We start from the raw sequence: 20,164 nt of genomic DNA on the forward strand, positions 1-20,164 counted from the left end.
GACATTACCAACAATTCTTTGTTGTCTATTGTTTATTTCAGAATGCCTTTGCATGTTTGGAGCAGCAGCGGGCGTAGTAACGGGTTTATTTTGTTGTGGATTTGATTTAGTTTGTCGCGGAATTGATTGAAGATTAGTCTTTTCTATCCAATCACTTACAAAACCGTCCACTTCGCTAGCATTTGAGCCTCTCTCGTCGATTATTCCTTCCAGGATATTGTATTTTTTGTCCAGGTAAGACCGGTGCTTTTCTGTCTCCAGCAGTGCAGCCTCTCGTTACCTTTCCGCCTGCTGTTGTTCGAATGCTCGTTCTTCTTCGAGTCTCATTAATTGCAGTTTTGCGCGATTTCGCACGGAACTTCGAGATGAGCAGAATGAAGTCGCTTTCTCTATTTCAATCGAAGGTAATCCGTCCGCTTTAGGCAATAGAGTGTGTCGTTTCATCGCACTTTGCTGTACATCAGAAGAATCAATCGGTTGTGTTGATTTTTTCAGCGGGGATTTTGATAACTGGGCTGTGAGATTCTGTGTTACTTGAGGAGGGGGTTTTGCATCAGAAATGGCCCCTGTTTCCTGTCGCACCGAAGTTCCGTCGTCAGTTATTGTAGTTCGCTGGATCCATTTGGCAGTAACGCAGTTGGTGCAGCTCCAGCTCTGGTTAATAACTTCGTCTGTCACTCCGACGCACGTAAAATGATGCCATCCGTCGCATTCGTCGCACTGGACCATGTCTTCAGTGTCTGGTTTTTTGCAAACCCGACATGATTGACCTTCGACTATCTCCTTAATCACGGTGCCGCCGCCCGACGTACCATTGCCATCTTTTATCACATCGGAATCACTCGCTTTGGATCTGGTGGCTACACCACCTTTCTCGATTGGTTTTGAGCTCCGACTTGACATTGGTTGTAGCCGATAGAACGATCGGTAAACGAAAATTATATTGTGTTGACTTTAGTCAACGGGAAGGATTTCCGAAATAATATTCGCAACAAATAAAACGCTTTTGTAATCTTCCCAAGTTGTAGGGAAAATGGCGCCAAATGCGTGAGCGAATATGATTTTCCTGTTCAATAAAGTTTACAATAATTAAGATTAAATCTAGCCTTAAATTATAAGTTTTGAGTCACACTCACGTTTAGTTTCCTGAGTATTTGGTTTAGATCGTGTCGGCTGTATTTTAGCTTCTTTCTACCGCAAGGAATTTGCTAGTTTTCCTTTTGACAAGAATGTGCTGTAGACGTTATTTATAGGTTAGCTTGATTCAATATAATTAGATCGGTAAATTATTCACCTACTGTATTTTCAAATATATAACTAACAAAATTTAGCGCAACTTTACTTGATTTTAACTTTAAATACTAATTGGTAGGTTTCGAGAAGCAGATTCTTTAATATGGTAAATGTATAATTGATAACTTGGCTTTTCGCATTAGGTTTATCTCTTTTCTCGTTACAATATGACAACTCAAGCCGTTACGTTGTTGTTACATATGATACAGCTCACACTGTGGGTTAATGTTGGACGAAGGTGTGCTTGCCGACAAATAGGGTCGGCTAACAAACTTACTTATCCTTATTCAGCAATTTCATGAAAAAAGGATCTATCAAAATTTATAAGTGGTCATATTTTGTTCAAATTTTGTAAACGTATTCAATTTTCAAAAATTTTATGTAAACCAACGCACTACGCAACCAATAGATGGATTATACTCCGAAGACGTGTCGGTTTCTATCTCAAATAGCAAGTAAGACCGTATAACAAAGGTTCCATTCACCACTAGGTGGATTAAATCGGGTTTTTCTATTGTGAATTGAGACCCCTCTCCTCTTTAGGAGGGTAAATGAAATACAAATTTCTGCGTGAGACCCCTCATCCCTGTAGTAGGGGAATAAGGACTCTCATACAAATAAAACAGAAATTTTTGTGTAATTCAAAAACTAATCGAACTCGAGAAATTTTAGACTCTTTCATAAAACATTAGTCAATAACAAGACCACCAGAAACTATCCAGCCAGAACTACCAGAAGGCATCAGATAGCTGATATCGTGTTCTTCACGAACATACTCTCAGGACGAACAGTTAGTCAACCGTAGACCATGCGCTTAACTTTCAACAACAGCCCAGTTACACTTCGACGACCTAGAATCTTCGACCCACCGTTTCGTTCTAGGAACTATTCACAGCACGAACCAACCTTCCGTTTCATGAACGCCTTTAACGCGCTTCAGCACATTATAACCACTGGCATGAGCTCAAATACCATTAAGCATAGGCTTAGGTTATATTACAGAAGACAACTGTTTTAGGGATTATATTTCTATGTTATATGTAACTTGTTTCTATATGTGAGACTTCTCCAATAATTCTTTGTAAATTAGTCTTAAGTAAGGATAACGGGCTCATAGCCTATATTCAAATACAAATACAAATACAAACTATCAATAGTAACATTAGATGATTCAGGGCGAGACGGACACAGGCCGCGAGTGTTGCCGGTGACCTGCCGTCGGCAGCGCCGGAAACCGTGAGGGGGGGGGGGGGGTGGGGGGTAGTGTAGAGATCACCTCTATCTAGGTTTATTTATTTTCCAAGATCTACTGACCTCTATTACTTTCCTTCAGTTGGGTCACCCTTGCGAAATGGTACTTTCCACGAAAAGATTTTCCGAATCCGAGGATTGGTATTCCGCAAAATGGTATTCGGCGAAATGGTTTGTAATGATGGCGAATATTTAAATGCTACCCGCCATATTTTATCAGGTTAAGCAATGGGGGGAGTTGTTTTCTATTTTACTGTGAGGAAAATTTTTATATTAAAACACCCATGAACTCCCCAGAAACTTGCAAATCTCGAGATTGTGATAAAGGTCATCTGAGATTCAGGATTTATGTACAACACAGTTTAATTTGTGGCAATACGAAGTTTGTCGGGTCAGCTAGTTTCCTATATAAATGAGACTGTTATGCGAGTAATGGCAGTATACCCATAATGAGAAAATTGGTAAAAAGGTGAAGCTGCAAAACCTTTTTTTCCAATTTTCTCATTGCCACGATTGTTTTTGCTCAAATAGACGTATTTGGACTTATTGATTTTCAAACTTATTTTTATGCAAACAATCATCTTGCAATTATTTATGTTTTTCTGTGTTTCTTCTTTTATATTTTATGCATGATTATTAGAACCATAAGTCATATTAATTGCAATGGCCACGATGAGCACGACACTAAAATAGAAGAAGTTTACCAAGATTTATGTTCTATTCAAAATGTTACTAAAAACCAGGTAGCGTATCTGTTTCTTAAATTTACAACCAAACCCGATTGATTACTAATTTTTTCTGGTCTTCGTTTTAGATTACCTCTGCAACTTTTGAGCAACGTGATTTTGTTATTAAGGAGTTGATTGACACTGAGACAAATTACTTGGATGCTTTAATGGCTTTAAAATATAAATTCATGCAACCGTTAGAAAAGATCTTACCGAAAGAAGTAATACGCTGTATATTTCCTTACATAAAAGAATTGGTCGATATCCACGAAAAATTTCTTAATAATTTGCGGGAAACGCTACTACCGAATTCAAAAATAAAACTTAGCACCGTTTTTCTCGAATTTCGTGAACCATTTCTCCTTTATGGAGATTATTGTTCCAGCATGACTAGTGCAACTGACACACTGCGAGATGTCTGCAAAAAATCGAACAATGTTGAATTAATCGTGAACGTAAGTAACCTTTCAATGTATTCTATAAGGTTTGCACGCTGACGTCACAAATGAACGCGATTCAGCCATTTGACTTCTATTCGGGGTTTGTTTATTATCTGTTAGACGAATTTTGCGAACGCGACATACATAAATTCAAGTTAAACGTTTCAAAAGCGTATTCTCCAGCAGTGTTCCCCTCCAAACTACTTGGAATGATAGTTTTCGTTCCTTTTCGACCTGCCGTAAACACCTTTAACAATATTCACTTACATTATTTTAACCCGCATTCTAAATCCATGTAAACAAACCACCGATAGACGTCAAAGAAGCGAGGTTGTTCGTCCGTGCAAAACTCTATTGTTGTATCACTAACACTATACTGCCGCTGGAAGCATATCTGTTGCATGTAACTAAAAAGAGAAAATCGCACTCAATGTTCAAAAACTGATTTTTTTCCTTTATTAAACTTTAATTTACTACATATAAGGCCAATGCCCATAAGATATTTCCAGGTCGATATTCAAATTTATTGATCCAGTGTTGAAATATTACGAACTACTTAAACTACGGTTAAATTGGGACCACCGATTGCCTTCTCGGGGTTAGTTAATCCACACATTCTTTCATTTACACACACCTATCATTCATCCCAAGTAATCTCGCACTCGTTCTTAAAAAATACCCGAATTAATTCACCTAACGCTGTAACGTAGCCTTTCTAGTGCCTCAATAATTATTTTTTAATTTCTCAGGAACATCTATAATTAACTTGACTATGTTTTTAAATATTCGTTCCTTATTTTTCAAAATCTTTATTTACCAGTAAAATTCGCAACATATTAACAGTATAATTCGCTGGGGTCATCAGGCGCGTAACTACCCGAATTAATCCACCTAACGGTGTGGCGTGGCCTTTCTAGTGCCTCAACTAATCGGGCAAAGGCCGATCATCGTTGCGGAAGACTTTAACGCGTGGGCTGTGGAGTGGAGGAGCAGATGCACCAACACCAGAGGGTACAGTCTATTAGAAGCCCAGGCTAAGCTGGAAATTGCGCTGTTCAACGAAGGTACCGTTAGCACCTTTCGTAAAGACGGTCGCGAATCCATCATTGATGTCACTTTTGGCAGTCCATCCCTGATGCCGAACATAAATTGTAGGGTCTGCGAAGGGTTTACCCATAGCGATCACCAGGCGATTAAATATAGTATCGGCCGGCGAAATCCGGCGATAAGACAGACAGCTGGAGCCTACGAGCGGAAGTGGAAGACGACGGCCTTTGACAGGGATCTTTTCGTCGAGGCACTCCGGGTGGACGGTGGCAGATCGATCTTGAATGAGAACGAGTTGACAGATATATTGGTCAGGGTATATGATGCTACCATGCCCAGAAAACAGGAACCAAGACAAGAGCGGCGACCGGCTTATTGGTGGAATGCAGCAATTAGTAACCTTCGTGCTAGTTGTCTCAGAGCCAGAAAACGCGTCCAAAAAGCCAGAACTGTAGCAGATCGGAAAGAGCGTAGCGCGGCATTTAGAGTGGCCAGGGCTGCATTGAAACGGGAGATAAAACAAAGTAAACGCAACTGCTTCAAGGAGCTGTGCCGAGAACCTGACGCCAACCCCTGGGGTGACGCGCACCGAATCGTTTTGGCGAAAGTAAAAGGTCCTGGGACAATTAAGGAGTTGTGTCCGAGTAAGCTGAAGGCTATCGTGGTGGAACTTTTTCCGACGTACGCGCTTACGATGTGGCCAATAACACTGTATGGTCCAGAAGAGAGGGCTAACGCTGCCGGTCTGCAAGTCTCCATCGATGAAATAGTGGCAGCGGCAAGACAGCTAAAATGAAGAAGACCCCTGGTCCTGATGGGATTCCCAACGTGGCTCTGAAGGCAGCAATACAAGCGTTCCCGGATTTGTTCAGGACCGTGTTGCCGAAATGCTTAGAAGATGGTAGTCCCGGAAAACTCCTGGAGAGGATCATCTTGAATAGACTTACGAAGCATACAGATGGTGTACATAGTCTGTCAAACATGCAGTTTGTGTTCCGGAAAGGGAAGTCCACGGTAGATGCAATTTAGATAGTGATCGAGTGAGCCGAGGAGTCGTCCAAACAGAGACGAAGAGGAGATCATTTGTAACGATCGACCTCAAAAAATGCCTTCAGCAGTGCCAGTTGACACGCCATCGCCGAGTCGCTGCATAGAATGCATGTCCCGGGATATCTATGCAGAGTACTGAGGATTTACTTCAGGAATCGGACGCTTGTTTGCGAGACCGCTGAGGGGCGCAAGACGATAAACATTACGTCAGGAGTCCCACAAGGCTCCATCCTTGGCCCAACGCTCTGGAACGGTATGTACAAAGTTGTACTGTTTCTGTAGCTGCCTAGAGGCGTGGTGATCGTCGGCTTTGCCGATGACATCATGCTATCGGTGACAGGCGAGGCACAGGAGGAGGTAGAAATGCTGGTGACAGAGGCGATTAGAACTATCGAGAACTGGATGCATGGTGCAAAGCTACAAATCGTTGTAGCACAGATCATGTTGCAACTGCAATGACAATGGAGAAATGACCAGCGAACTACCAATCCCGATTAGCATTGTCTCGACAGATGCATCAGTGGAGAGACGGGCGCGACGGAGCAAACCAAGCTTGGACAGAAATACTACGAGGGCGGCCGTGAGGGGATGGATGTTATGTTGGTCACTATTCCTGGATCGGTTCGCGTCTCGACAGGTGAAGGAGAAGTGCAGTGGCGAACTCGACGAAGCGGTGCTGAGCCCAACAAGAAACCCTGCGAGGGTGGCCGTGAGGAGATGGAACTCATGACGGTCGCCATCTCTGGATCGGTACACGTTTCGACAGGTGCAAGGTAATTGGATGGTGAAGGAGCATGTAATAGAATCAAGGACGGCAGAAGCCTGCGAGGGTGAATGTGAAGGAGTGGACGTTATGACGGTCGTCATCTCCGGATCAGGGTGTACAGACACAGCCTCCCCGCGAAGTAATACTTAACGGTAGTTCCGAGGTTAAGGTCAGACGCCCGTGAAGTTTTTAGTGGGTTAGAGTCCCACACTGTGCCACGTGATGTGATAATATATCATTAATGTGCCTGGCATTGAGCGTTTCCTCACGTAAAAAAACACACACACACAAGGGGGTAGAAGAATGGGACTTTTCATCCCCCGCTTCGGCGCTAACCGGTATAGCCACCCACGTTCTTGATGAGGACGATACACAAACATCACCACGGACCCCGAATCTAAGATGTGACGCGACCCGTGTCGAGGGATGCATGGTGAGGGAGTCAAAATCAAAATTACCACACCGCGAACGGAGCCTGGCGGACACCGGGGCGCATCCGACCATTTCGAAGCCCTTACTGCGTTACGGAAGGGCATTGGCGCAGCGGACTACATATTTCCCTAGCTACTCGTGGGATCCAAAATGAGTTTTCAAGAATTAAAAATAAAATCAAATACAGGAGAAGAAAGTGATAGCGCGATGGATACGCAGAACAGCGGCACGGACCTTAGCGGCGGTGATAGAGGTGGAAATGGAGCAGGAGGTCTTGATTAAGAAGGCTGTAGTCGCCGAGGAGGCCCTGGCAGAGAAGGAAGTGGAGCATGCGGCCTTGATTAAAAGGGCTGTAATCACGGAGGAGGCCCTGGCAGCGACGATCCTGGAACAAGCCCGGCGCACAGAAAAGTGGGAACGGAAATCGCTAGGCGATAAGGTAAGCTCAAAAAATTGGATGAGCTGAACGGCGACAACGGAGAGCAACATGAAAACAGAGCGGAGGAGCAGTGCGACAGGGAGCAGGATGAGGCAAGCGGCTGGCGAACTATCCCTAAGCAGAAGGAGGAGAGTGAAAAAAAGAAAAAGATGAAAAAAGATCGCCAGAAGCAGACGCAGAGGGAAATGCTGGCAGAACGCGAAGCAGAAAAAAAGGCGAAGAATAGGGAGAGACCCCAACCTCGCCGGATCCGGAGCAAAGGCGACGCTCTGATTGTTAGAGTGGAGGGCGAGAAGCTGACGTACGCCGATCTCCTGAAGAAAATGAGGGACCACCCGAAGCTGCAAGATTTAGGGGAAAATGTCGTGAAAACCCAGAGAACCCAGAGCGGCGAGTTGCTCTTCGAGCTCAAGAGAGACCCGGAGATGAAAAGCGCGGCCTTGAAAGTTCTAGTCGAGACAGCGCTCATTAGCCAAGCTCAAGTAAAAGCTTTATCTCAGAGGACGCCCGTTGAAGCGAAAAACCTGAACGAGGTCACAACAGAGTCTGAGGTGAAAGCGGTGCTGACAAGACCGGAATACCTGGGCAACGTTCCAATGTATATTCGGCTACGGAAGGCATATGGCAGTACGCAGACGGCGTCGATTCGTCTGTCTATCGCGGCGGAAAACCGGCTTCTGAAGATGGACAGCGTCAAGATCAGATGGGCGGTGGTTAGTTTTAGAGCCATCCCCCGTGAATCAAAAGAAATGGCGACAAGGACCTCTTTGTCGAGGCACTACCACCACATAGCGAAGCCCAGAATTGTAATGCTGATGAGCTTACCGAAGCGCTAATGAGAGCATGCGACACAACCATACCGAGGAAGGTGGAGCCCAGAAACCGACGGCGTCCGGTCTACTGATACTAGAGAGGAACGAAGAAGTGACTTCCGAGTCGCCAAGGCTGTACTGAAATACACGATTAAGCAGAGCAAAACAAACTCCTTTAAGGGGACATAAACGACTAACATTTTTCAAAAAATCGTTACTTTTTACCTTAGTTATACTATAACAAAGGTTTAAAAATTGGTCGAAAAACACGAAATTGATCCGAGGCCCGGAGGGCCAAGTCACATATACCAATCGATAGGGTTCGACGATTTGAGCAATGGCTGTGTGTGTGTGTGTGTGTGTGTGTGTGTGTGTGTGTGTGTGTGTGTGTGTGTGTGTGTGTGTGTGTGTGTGTGTGTGTGTGTGTGTGTGTGTGTGTGTGTGTGTGTGTGTGTGTGTGTGTGTGTGTGTGTGTGTGTGTGTGTGTGTGTGTGTGTGTGTGTGTGTGTGTGTGTGTGTGTGTGTGTGTGTGTGTGTGTGTGTGTGTGTGTGTGTGTGTGTGTGTGTGTGTGTGTTTTTTTTTTTTTTTTTTTTTTTTTTTTTTTTTAACGAGTAGGGAAATCTGCTATCAGACACCTGAAAAGACAGCTCAGGGAGTGGGGTTTGGTATCCCGTGAAGATCGTGGAGATCCAGACCCACTAAAACCCTACTCGAGTCTCCAGCCTCAATCCCCCCTGGAACCACCTTATCGGTATTACTTCAGGGAGGGGCTATTGTGCTTAACGCACGCTCTTAGATAACTACTGGACTATGGTAGTTAGGCTGTTTATTCGCCGTTGATCAGCTTTCCAACGATTTTGTAGCTCAAGTACGATCTGGGTAGCAGCCGCATTGACCGCACCCCAGACGTCCGAGCTAGAACACATCCTTTGGACTAAGTTATCCGGAGTAGTGTCCTGTCCGCTAACTGCCATCATGTTGCTTCTCACGCCCTCGAAACGAGGGCATATGAAGAAAGCATGTTCTGCAGTTTCCTCAACGTCCGCGCATTCAGGACACTCGGGGGACTCCGCATGCCCAAATTTGTGCAGATACTGTCTAAAACAACCATGCCCTGACAGAATCTGTGTCAGGTGGAAGTTGACTTCGCCATGACGCCTGTTGACCCATCCGGATAGTTCCGGGATAAGTCTATGTGTCCACCGGCCTTTTGTGGAATCAGACCATGCCCGCTGCCATGTGATCATCGAGGCCGATCTTGTGGTACTCCGTATGCCTCTAGTTCCACGTTGGTTGAAGCACTCTACGTCCTCGCTGATGATGATACCAATAGGCATCATACCCGCTAAGACGCAGATTGCGTCATGTGAAACTGTGCGGTACGCACTCGCCACTCTTAAGCACATGAGACGATAGGTGCTTTCCAGCTTGGCTAGATAGCTTTTGGTACCTAACGCCGATGACCACACCGGCCCGCTATACCTGAGTATGGACTGGACCACGTTGGCTAAAAGCCTTCGCTTGCTGCCATATACCGCAGAGCTATTAGACATCATACGAGACAATGCCGAAATAGCTGTGGAAGCCTTCTTGCAGGCATAGTCGACGTGGCTCCCGAACTTGAGCTTGTCGTCGACCATGACTCCAAGGAGTTTTAAGAACCGCGTTGACGAAATAGTGCAGTCCCCGACACTGATATTTGCTTGCTGCACCGACTTGCGGTTGTTAACCACGATAACCTCCGTTTTTTGATGCGCTAGGTCCAGTTTCCTGGATCGCATCCAATCTTCAACAATGCTTATAGAGTGAGCAGCCGTCAACTCAACCTCTCTGATAGATTCACCGTAGACTTCCAAGGTGATATCGTCCGCAAAGCCGACAATCGCCACCCCTACCGGAAACTTTAGCTTCAACACCTCGTCATACATGACGTTCCACAACACCGGGCCCAGTATGGAACCTTGCGGAACCCCTGAGGTGATTGGAACGCATTTCTGACCATCCTCCGTGTTGTAGCATAGCACACGATTCTGGAAATAATTTTCCAGAATTCTGTACAGCGACACCGGCACTTGGACGTTCCGAAGCGAGCTGGCTATGGAGTCCCAGCTAGCGCTATTAAACGCATTTCTCACGTCGAGCGTGACAACTGCGCAATAACGAATACCTGTCCTCTTGGGCTGGATTGCCACCTCGGCTGTCTTAGTGACAGACAAGATGGCATCCACCGTAGATTTGCCTTTTCGGAAGCCGAATTGGTTCCTTGACAGACCGTTTGTACCCTCCGTGTACTGTACGAGTCTGTTAAGGATAACCCTCTCCAGCACCTTGCCGGCAGTATCGAGTAGACAGATCGGCCTATATGACGAGGGGACACCCGGGGGTTTTCCCGGCTTCGGCAATAGGACCAGGTTCTGTCGCTTCCATCTGTCCGGGAAGTGGCCAGCTTCCAGGCATCTATTCATTACTGCCCCGAATAATTCGGGAGCCTCTAAAATAGCCGCTTTAATGGCCATATTCGGGATACCGTCTGGCCCCGGTGCCTTGCTCACCTTTAGGGATTTAGCGATATCAATGAGTTCCTCGTTCGTAACCGTCGCTTCCTCCCCGACCTCCAAACCGCCGTCGCCCACGTTACTTTGGATGTTCGGCTGGGAGGCCGACCATCCTACGCTATGGTCTGAGATACTGGAACGTCGGCCGTGGGACGACTCAGCGGCCTGGGGCCAGGGCCTTGGCTCGTGGCGCGGAAAGAGGCCCTCGATGATCCGCTCCAGCATCTCTGGCGATTGCTCAGCGGGCGCCATCACACCCTTGGTCTTTGCCATTACGACTCTGTAGGCATCACCCCACGGGTTCGCATTGGCACTAGCACATAACCTTTCAAAGCAGTCTCGTTTACTAGCTTTTATCCCGCTCTTAAGCGCTGCGCGTGCAGCAACGAGTGCTACTCGACATTCAGCCCTGCTTTCATCCGAACGAGCTCTTTGCATAATTCTCCTCGCACGAAAGCACGCTCCGCGGAGTTCCGCAATTTCATCTGTCCACCAGTAAGCCGGTGACCTGCCATACCTAGGACGACCTTTCCTAGGCATGGTAGCGTCACATGCTCGCGACAGTACATCAACCAAATGATCAGCGTTCGGATCGGGCATACCGCGATCACCGCACTCTCTCCGGATCGCTTCCACAAATACTTCGGGATCGAAGTATGATGTCTTCCATCCACGGGTGGTTGGAGTGTTGGCCCTACTCGCCGCCTGCCGCCTCGTTACCTGACCGACACCATAGCGGACCGCCTGGTGGTCACTGTGAGTGTAGCCATTATCTACCCGCCAGTCTCCTATCAGACCAGGACTGCCGAAAGTCACGTCGATGATAGACTCCGCACCGTTCCTACTGAAGGTACTTGTGTTGCCGACGTTGGCCAGATCTACGTTAAGCTTTGCCAGAGCCTCAAGCAGAATCCGACCCCTATGGTTCGTGCGACGACTTCCCCACTCTACCGCCCAAGCGTTAAAGTCGCCCGCCACAACCACCGGCCTTAAACCAGTCAGCACAACTGATACTCGGTCTACCATCCGCGTAAACTGCTCGATAGACCAACTCGGCGGAGCATAACAACTGCAGTAGAACACTCCACCCACTTTGGCAACCGCAAATCCCTCGTCTGCAGTTGACACAACCTCCTGAACCGGGAACCTGCTTGTTGTCCATATAGCCGCCGTCGCAGACCTATCCGAGACCCAGTTGCCGTTTCCGGCAGGGACGCGATATGGATCCGAGACTATGGCAATGTCCATTGCTGACTCAGAAACTGCTTGGTGTAACAGCTGCTGAGCTGTGCTGCAGTGGTTCAGGTTGAGTTGTGTCACTTGCACTATGAACGTGGCTTAGTCGCCGGCGCACCGGCCGGGCACCTTGGACCTCCCGTTACGTGCTTTGCGTCCCGTTTACCGGTGCAGATCAGGCACTTAGGAGGCTCCGCGCAGTCCTTTGCTTTATGGCCAGCACTGCCACATCTCCTGCACAACTGGCTCCTATCTGGCCCCTTGCAGTTCCAGGCTTTATGTCCGTGCTCGAAACACCGGAAGCAAGCTTCCGACTGCTTGGACACGCTCAGTGGGCATACCGACCACCCCACTTTTAGCCTAGCAGCTTTCAGGGCTTTGTTTCCGTCAATCAGCGGAAGTCGTATGGTGGCTACCTGGGTCCCGGCCGGACCCTTGCGTAGGCGAACCGCCTCGGTTGCCACCACCACTCCACTTTGCTCTTTGAGAGCTTGTACGACCTCACGCACTTCGGTGATCTCGTCCAGGTTCTTAAGCTGGAGAGTCACTTCTGGTGTGAGAGCACGTACCTTCACTCCGTCCCCGAGCACTCCTTCCGCTATTGGCTTGTATGCGGAACTCTTCTTTGTGGCGTCCTTCTTTAACTCGAGGATCATATCGCCCGTGCGTGAGCGGCGGATGCTCCGTACGTCCGCGCCCAGATCCTTGAGTAGGGCGTCTCCTCTCATGGCCTTCAGAACCTCCGAGTATTTCGACCCGTCGGTTTTCAGGATAAGAGCGTCGCCCTTCTTCGCTCGCTTTCTTGCCGGTTTAGGTGGAGCAGTTTTTTTACTGGAGCCTCCTCCGCCTTTTCTCTTGGCCCTAACCTCGGTCCACGGGCCACCTGTCTTGGAGCTTCCCGCTGGTTCATCGGTTAGCTCTGCCAACCCGCTAGCCTGAGGGCTTTTACCGATCAGGCGTTTTTTCGGTCCGCCAGGGGTGCTATCCCCCGGGGACTGTCTCGGGCGCTTGGCGGATGCCTTACCGCTGCTGGTAGCGCCTTCCGTAGCCTCCTGGGCCGCGTTACGACACTCCGTCAACGGGCAAGCGTCCGTTTGTACTGCCTTCGACGCCTTCACGGTCACCTCCTTAGCCTCTCCTGCACGCGCCACGAGGTCGTTGTGCGTTTTGGTCGCTGCATTCAAGGTTCTCCGAAGCATGAGCAAGCTCTGCTTCAGGTCCTTGGAGAAATTTCCGCGACCTGACGTGAACTCGATTATTACCTCGAGCTGCTGTGACGCTGCTACCACTTTAGGTACAGCATCTCTATTTTTCTCCATCGCCCTGATAAGCGCTGGGCCGTTCATCGCTGTGTCCGGCGTGGTAGGCATACCGCTGCCTTTGCCACCCACACTAGCGCTCCTAGTTGCATCCTTCTCCACCCTTGGTGGAGAACGCTGGATGCCTCCTCTAGCGAACGGGTTTTCCACCGTATCCACACTTGTTATATTTTTGATTTTGTCTTCCATAAGAATCCCACGAGTTGAGGGGAAAGAAAAGTCCGCCACATCAGAGCCCCTCATGATGCGGTAAGGGCTGATTACTGTGGAGGGCGCTCTGGTACTCCACAGGCTCCGTTTGAGGCTGAGTATTTATAGAACCCCCCCCACCATTCATCCCTCGGCACGGGTCGCATGACACCTTGGATTAGGGGTTTATCCATTCATGTTTTTACTTTTAGCCATGGATAATAGCTATTAAAACCATCCTCCTTTGGGGGCTTTGGACCCTCTGCTCAGGTTCTCGGTATTTTCAGGTTCATCGAACATGCTTCTACCGAGATCCGTCATTTGCAGGCGGAGAGTTTACACTCAGCCTTCGCATGAGTGCCCCCTTCTCTGTCCGCATACGACCCTAGTTTCCACCGGTTGTCCGATTTCCACTAAGGAGCGTATCCCGGATGGTACCACGAGGAGGTAGAGATAGGAGTTGCTAAATAAGAGGCTGTGGAACTTCGTGATAGTTCTGGAGCGCATTATTCAACCATTTACCATCCTGTGTGTGTGTGTGTGTGTGTGTGTGTGTGTGTGTGTGTGTGTGTGTGTGTGTGTGTGTGTGTGTGTGTGTGTGTGTGTGTGTGTGTGTGTGTGTGTGTGTGTGTGTGTGTGTGTGTGTGTGTGTGTGTATGTGTGTGTATGTGTGTGTATGTGTGTGTGTGTGTGTGTGTGTGTGTGTGTATGTGTGTGTGTGTGTGTGTGTGTGTGTGTGTGTGTGTGTGTGTGTGTGTGTGTGTGTGTGTGTGTGTGTGTGTGTGTGTAACGATTTTTTCTATCGCCTGTTTCTCAGAGATGACTGAACCGAATGGTTCGCTATTACTTTTGTTTGAAAGGTGTTATTGTCTAGCAGATCACTATTGAGTTGTTTCGTGATACGATGTTTCGTTCAAAAGTTATAAGCAAAAATGTGAAAAATACGTGACACGGGTTTCTTCGGAACTACGTGACCGATTTCAACGATCTTAGTATCAAACGAAAGCCCTTATTAAAGCTAAATTGTTCAGGAATTTTTATTTGAAAACAAACAAGTAGTTTGCAAGTTATGCTTAAAAAACCTGTTTTGACAAGGTAATAATTATCGCCTGTTTCTTAGAGATGGCCAAACCGATTTATGGGCTATTACTCTCATTTGAAAGATAATATATCCTAATAAATCACTATTGAATGGTTTTTTGATTGGACGTTTAATTTGAAAGTTACGAGCAACCGTATACATCACACCAAAATTAACAATAATTTATAATGATTTTAACCAAGATAATTTACCCAATTTCAATTATTTTAATATCAAACGAGAGGTTTTGACACTACGAATATATATGCAAAATTAAATTGTATAAGAATTGGTTTTACCGGTTAAAAGATATTAACCCTCGAACACTTGCGCCAACTTTTGTAACACAGTTACTCGCGCGCAAAATAGCCCCTAAACAAAGAAAACGTGTGCACTAGAGTTTTGACTGGGAAAACTTGGCTTTAGGTTTATCGAACCTTTGGAAGAGTTTCTTGAAATTAAAAGCTCTATCGTCTGGTGGAATTTTAATTTTGATTAATCCCTGAAATAATAATATTATGGTGAAATAGAAAAAATTATTTTTCTTCAGTGTCAATATAACACATTGATGTGTTCTGCAAAGTTATAGAGCATATTATTACAAGAAATTTTGCTAAAGACAGTAACCTTCTATCTCTGCAGCGAAGATAGAAATATCTTATTTATCGTATATGAATTTGTAAAATCAGTTTTTCTATTTTTGCTCTTTTTGTAATTGTTGTATGACTTTTTCATGTACTACAATTTTACAAATAGTAAAAATACACAACTTTGCTGGAAATAGTATACGTCTATGTTTGCTTGTTTAGGATCTGTGGAACTTTGATTATAAAAAATACCCTAATTTTGACTCCGCATTACTCGACTACCAGCAGACGGATACATTTTAAACATTTTACATTTGCTGATAGATTTGCTGCATACATTTTCCCAACAATTTAAATTATTAATGCATTGAATAATTATGATATTTTGCTCACAATAAGTTTGTTGAAGAATATACGTTAGTTAAACAACGATTTGTAACTTTATAACAATATGGCGTTGAAAAACCTACACGTGTTGTATAAGATACAACAGCGTGAGTTAATAAAAATTGATGAAAATTATTCAAGAAAACTCTATTGATGTGATTCAAATAGAATGGCATTACAGGAAACTATGCATAGTTCAAAAACCTATAAACTAGACCTTTACTAGACAATGTATATGCTAAAGGATAAGATTTCCACTTACAACTTACTTTTATTTGCACTTACTCAGATTAATAACAACTTACTTATCCTTACTCGGCAATTTCATGAAAAATGGATCCATTAAAATTTAGAAGTGTTCCTATTTTGTTCAAATTTTATAAACTTATACAATTTTCAAAAATTTTATGTAAACCAACGCACTATGCAACGATAACCAATAGATGAATTATGTTTCGAAGACGTGTCGATTTCTGTCTCAAATAGCAAGTAAGACCGTATAACAAAGGTTCCTTTCACCAGTAGGTGGATTAAATCGGGTTTTATTTCAGATTTTGATTTTGCAGTCTTTTCCGCTTATTTTGATACTAAATTTGTAATGTTTGTAAAGAAAAAAAACACAAAATTTTATTTTTTCAGGCATCTATTTTTCTTCTTTTTCGTTTTTCTCAAGCTGTGTTTTGTTTACGAAACTCAAAAGCTTAGCTTAGCTTAGACTGATTGCACATATCAATGGTTGCACTCAGTGATTGACCCGAACCAGTGAAGTTGCACAATGAATCAAATGAATGGGGTTGGGATTGACCGATCATTCTCACTGTGCAAAATTCAATGACTCGGTATTTAAAGGATCAATAACTGCGCCGGCCACGTCCTTGCAATCAGGTGGGATTGGGAAAGGAATGTTAGTGTAATCTATGTTGTTTTAGGGACCGTGTTAACCTCTGCATCCCGACAAAGATTACAGGAAGGAGTTGCGTTTTGTTAGAAGGATAGGTTTCGTTGGATCGGGATTCACCTTGATAAGTGATGTGATCGTAATCTGACTACTCTTTTAACAACCTTTTATAAACTATCTATATCAGAGCTCGTCCAACCCACAACTACCCGAATACTTACGATTAGAATACGCCGATACTATATTTTCAACTACTGTGACTGAATACTGTTGACTGTGCGATAATGAAACCGCCTGATACCGAACTATGGTTGACATCTACGAAGCATCCGGCTGATCAAAGGAGAAATTTTGGTCATTTCTTTCAGAACCACTATCCGTCGAACTAACGCGATATACCCGTACAAAAGTCATCGAGCCACCGACACTCGATAACTCCAACGATAATTATTACAGAAATTATTTTGTATTCTACACCGCGTACCCAACGATAAATCTATCCGTTCAAGACAAATCTGAGAATCGCGCGTAATATTTCAGTGATTTAGCTGTAAACTTAGCATACGATGTGATGTCCTAGAATGTCATCGAGACACATTGAATACCCGACCTCTCCTTCACAAACCCAACACATTGGCAACGAAAGCCATCAAGCATTGCCTATTCATTACACAAAAACTATAATATCACCAAGTTACGCGCGCGGGACATATCATCGTAACTTCGTAAGTCTAATGTAACGACGAGAACTATTCCACGTCATTGGTTCATTCTGGCAGCTGGCCTCATAGAGCAAAGAATCCCGCAACAGAACCAACTGGAGACTCGACCTTTATTATACAAACAAGATTTTGCCAGTTTTTCCCCAACATCCGATTACCGAAACTATGCTATAATGAATCTTAATCGCAGGCATTTGCGCACTGTTATGATATGTGATAAAATCGGAAACGAAAACTGTCAAGCATGCTGCCAGCCGATCTCGATAACACATAACGCGTAATATACTAAATCAAGTCATCGATGAATAAATAGAGTATATCTAACATCAGAAGAAAACCGCAGCCCTCAGTAAGATGCAATACTATTGATTCAATTGATTCTAACATTGCATAAGATTATTAATGAAAACTATTGTCGAATTTGTTTATTCAATCCGGGCTGAAACTGGATGAATTTTATCTAGCTTCGAGGCACGACGTCGGTCCAACAAACCAACCGTCGCACGCTCGAACCGTGGGGTATCAGTGATTGCCAACAGCGGGGTTGAACCTGCAAAAACACCCAGGGCGAACCCATCTTCTAAAAAGATTAACCGAGAGCGAAACCAAGTGAAATCCGAATGAAAAAACAAACGTTCTGTCAACCGTGCGATCGGAACCCGTCCCAAATAAATAAATATCTAATGTCGAATTTGTCCACTCAATCCGAATTGGAACTGGATGAACTTTTTGTGTTCATTTGCTCCTATCTGACAGATAAAATTCATCCAGTCTCAACACGGACTGAATAAACAAATTCGACATTACTTTGCTTGTATTGGCAAAACCAATATAGCATCGCGTGAAAAACAAAAAGAGAGAAAGATAACATCGCGAAGGTACAAGAATGAGTGATGCCCGTGATGCCACCTTTCAATTTGCTTTCCGCTGATAGAAAAACTATTTAATTTCGAAGTGAATTTATGCATTAACCTGGCATCGTGTCGATTCTAATCTGAAATAATAATAATAAGCGATTCTTACCTTGACATCGATCCGCAGAGACGGTTGCTAAATGTACATTTTAACATGAGCACTTTCGAACTAAGTTAAAAAATAAATTTAGAATAAAAATGGAAACTTATCTTGTACTTATGATGCATCTGGTCGCCGAGACGGCAACTGGATATATTTCATTCGCGCAAAATCGAATGCCTCGAATGCATGAGACAAATATACTTGGTTGATTTTTCCTCTTTTGCTCTCCTTCCTCATTCTTGTTAGCGTCACATTGATGACGGAGAAGCAAACGTCAATGATCATCATTACTTGTGGATAGCATTTATGTGCTATCTTGCTTACACCAACTGCATCAAACACACTACTGTGGATATACTTACAGAATCACCCGATGTTTTCACACGCAATTTTTTAACCAAAATCGACATATTAGGTATTCACTTTATGTTTTTTCAATGCGACACACACTAATCTAACGTTTATAATGAGTTTTAACAATTTTAATTAAGAAAAACACTCGAAATTTCACAAAAAATGCTTGAGTTAATAGAAGCGCGTCACTCTTGTTTGACCGTGCTGCCAATCCTCCATGTGTTTTGTTTACGAAACTCAAAAGTTATAAAAGTCTTTGCCAAGCTCCTACCAACAACACAAAAAAAAGTTTGTTCCAATACGTTGTGTAGTTTCCAATGTTGGAAGTGTGACTCTGCACACGCATCCAAGCAAGTTTACAACATTGCTTGAACTATCATTCTGAGGTTGTGCCAAAACCTAACAGGCTGTGCCCGAACTCATTTGTAAGTTTTGTGCGCGGATCCTGTGCTTCGGTTCGTACTTGAGTATATGTTTGCGATGAGTTAGGCGATGTTTGACGGTCGGATTGTATGCGCACTGAGACAATCGAAATAGCAGCCAATGCAAAACCTGCCTGCCTACTGTACACATGAGAAATGATTTACTAGGAATATCTGTTTCTACAGATTAGGTATGACTACTGTAGCTATAGTTCGCTCAATTTTTAACGGATGGAAACGATTCAGTTTTGTTCAATAATGGGAAACAACCATGTACGTATCTTCTTTTCTAATGATCTAATGATTGCATATTATTCAAGTATGTTGGTCGACAGAAGATAACTTTTTTTAACTCTCGAAGTTTTTTTGGAATAAACTTCAAACATAAAACTTCAACGAGTTGAAATTGAAAGTTCGCTAATTATGAGTGACGTTGAAAACTACTTTTCAACACTCAAATGTAACTGATTGTTGGTAAAACGTACATTCACATACATATATTACCCTAATTTGGGTGTATACTACGTATTGTGCTCAAAATCATTAATAAATAAATTTTAATGTAATATTTCATAGTGGTATTGTTTCGGTATATCTATAATTCGGTAATCTATAGTCCTACATAATTCAAAATTCCTGGGTAATACAAATTGAAACTGAAACGAATTTCAGCCGAATTTGGAATAACCAGTGCCGGCTTGTTCATTTGTTGCTAGCATTAGCATATGCTGGTTGATCCTTAGAAGGGTTTTAGTTACAATCTTTTTGGCTTTTGGATCAACATAAATTTTTTTATCTCTCGAGATAACAAAACCAATGTATTCTACACATTACAATAAATATATGCCAAATTTAGCAACCTATACACACGGCCTAATCTTATACCATTGCACTATGGGCAGAAACGAGCCGAAAAAACGCGATATGGCCTACAGGCTGATAAAATGTAGGTAATCTAATGTAAAATTTTCCGGAGAATCGAGTATTGCCCACCGCTTTCCCGTTTGTCATCGGCGAGTGCCCCATTTCGCTCATTTTCCCCTATTTTTAACATCTTTTACCCTTTTTGGACTAAATCAAGCCAGGCTTTGAGAAAACAAAACATAAAAACCAAATTATTTTGTGTAAAGAAGTCCAT

The 20,164-nt window shown here is 44.2% G+C and overlaps 1 protein-coding gene across 1 annotated transcript in view; it reads left to right on the top strand.

Annotated features, from left to right (window-relative positions):
* Window positions 1-20,164, top strand: part of LOC128738091 (protein vav) — a 388,215-nt gene that overhangs the window by 212,689 nt on the left and 155,362 nt on the right. The window contains exons 4-5 of the mRNA XM_053832936.1: window positions 3,185-3,287; window positions 3,359-3,727. Coding sequence (XP_053688911.1) covers window positions 3,185-3,287; window positions 3,359-3,727 — 472 coding nt within the window. The remainder of the gene's footprint in view (window positions 1-3,184; window positions 3,288-3,358; window positions 3,728-20,164) is intronic.

This window comes from Sabethes cyaneus, chromosome 2 (genome assembly GCF_943734655.1).
Source record: "Sabethes cyaneus chromosome 2, idSabCyanKW18_F2, whole genome shotgun sequence".
Classification (NCBI taxonomy): Eukaryota; Metazoa; Arthropoda; class Insecta; order Diptera; family Culicidae; genus Sabethes; species Sabethes cyaneus.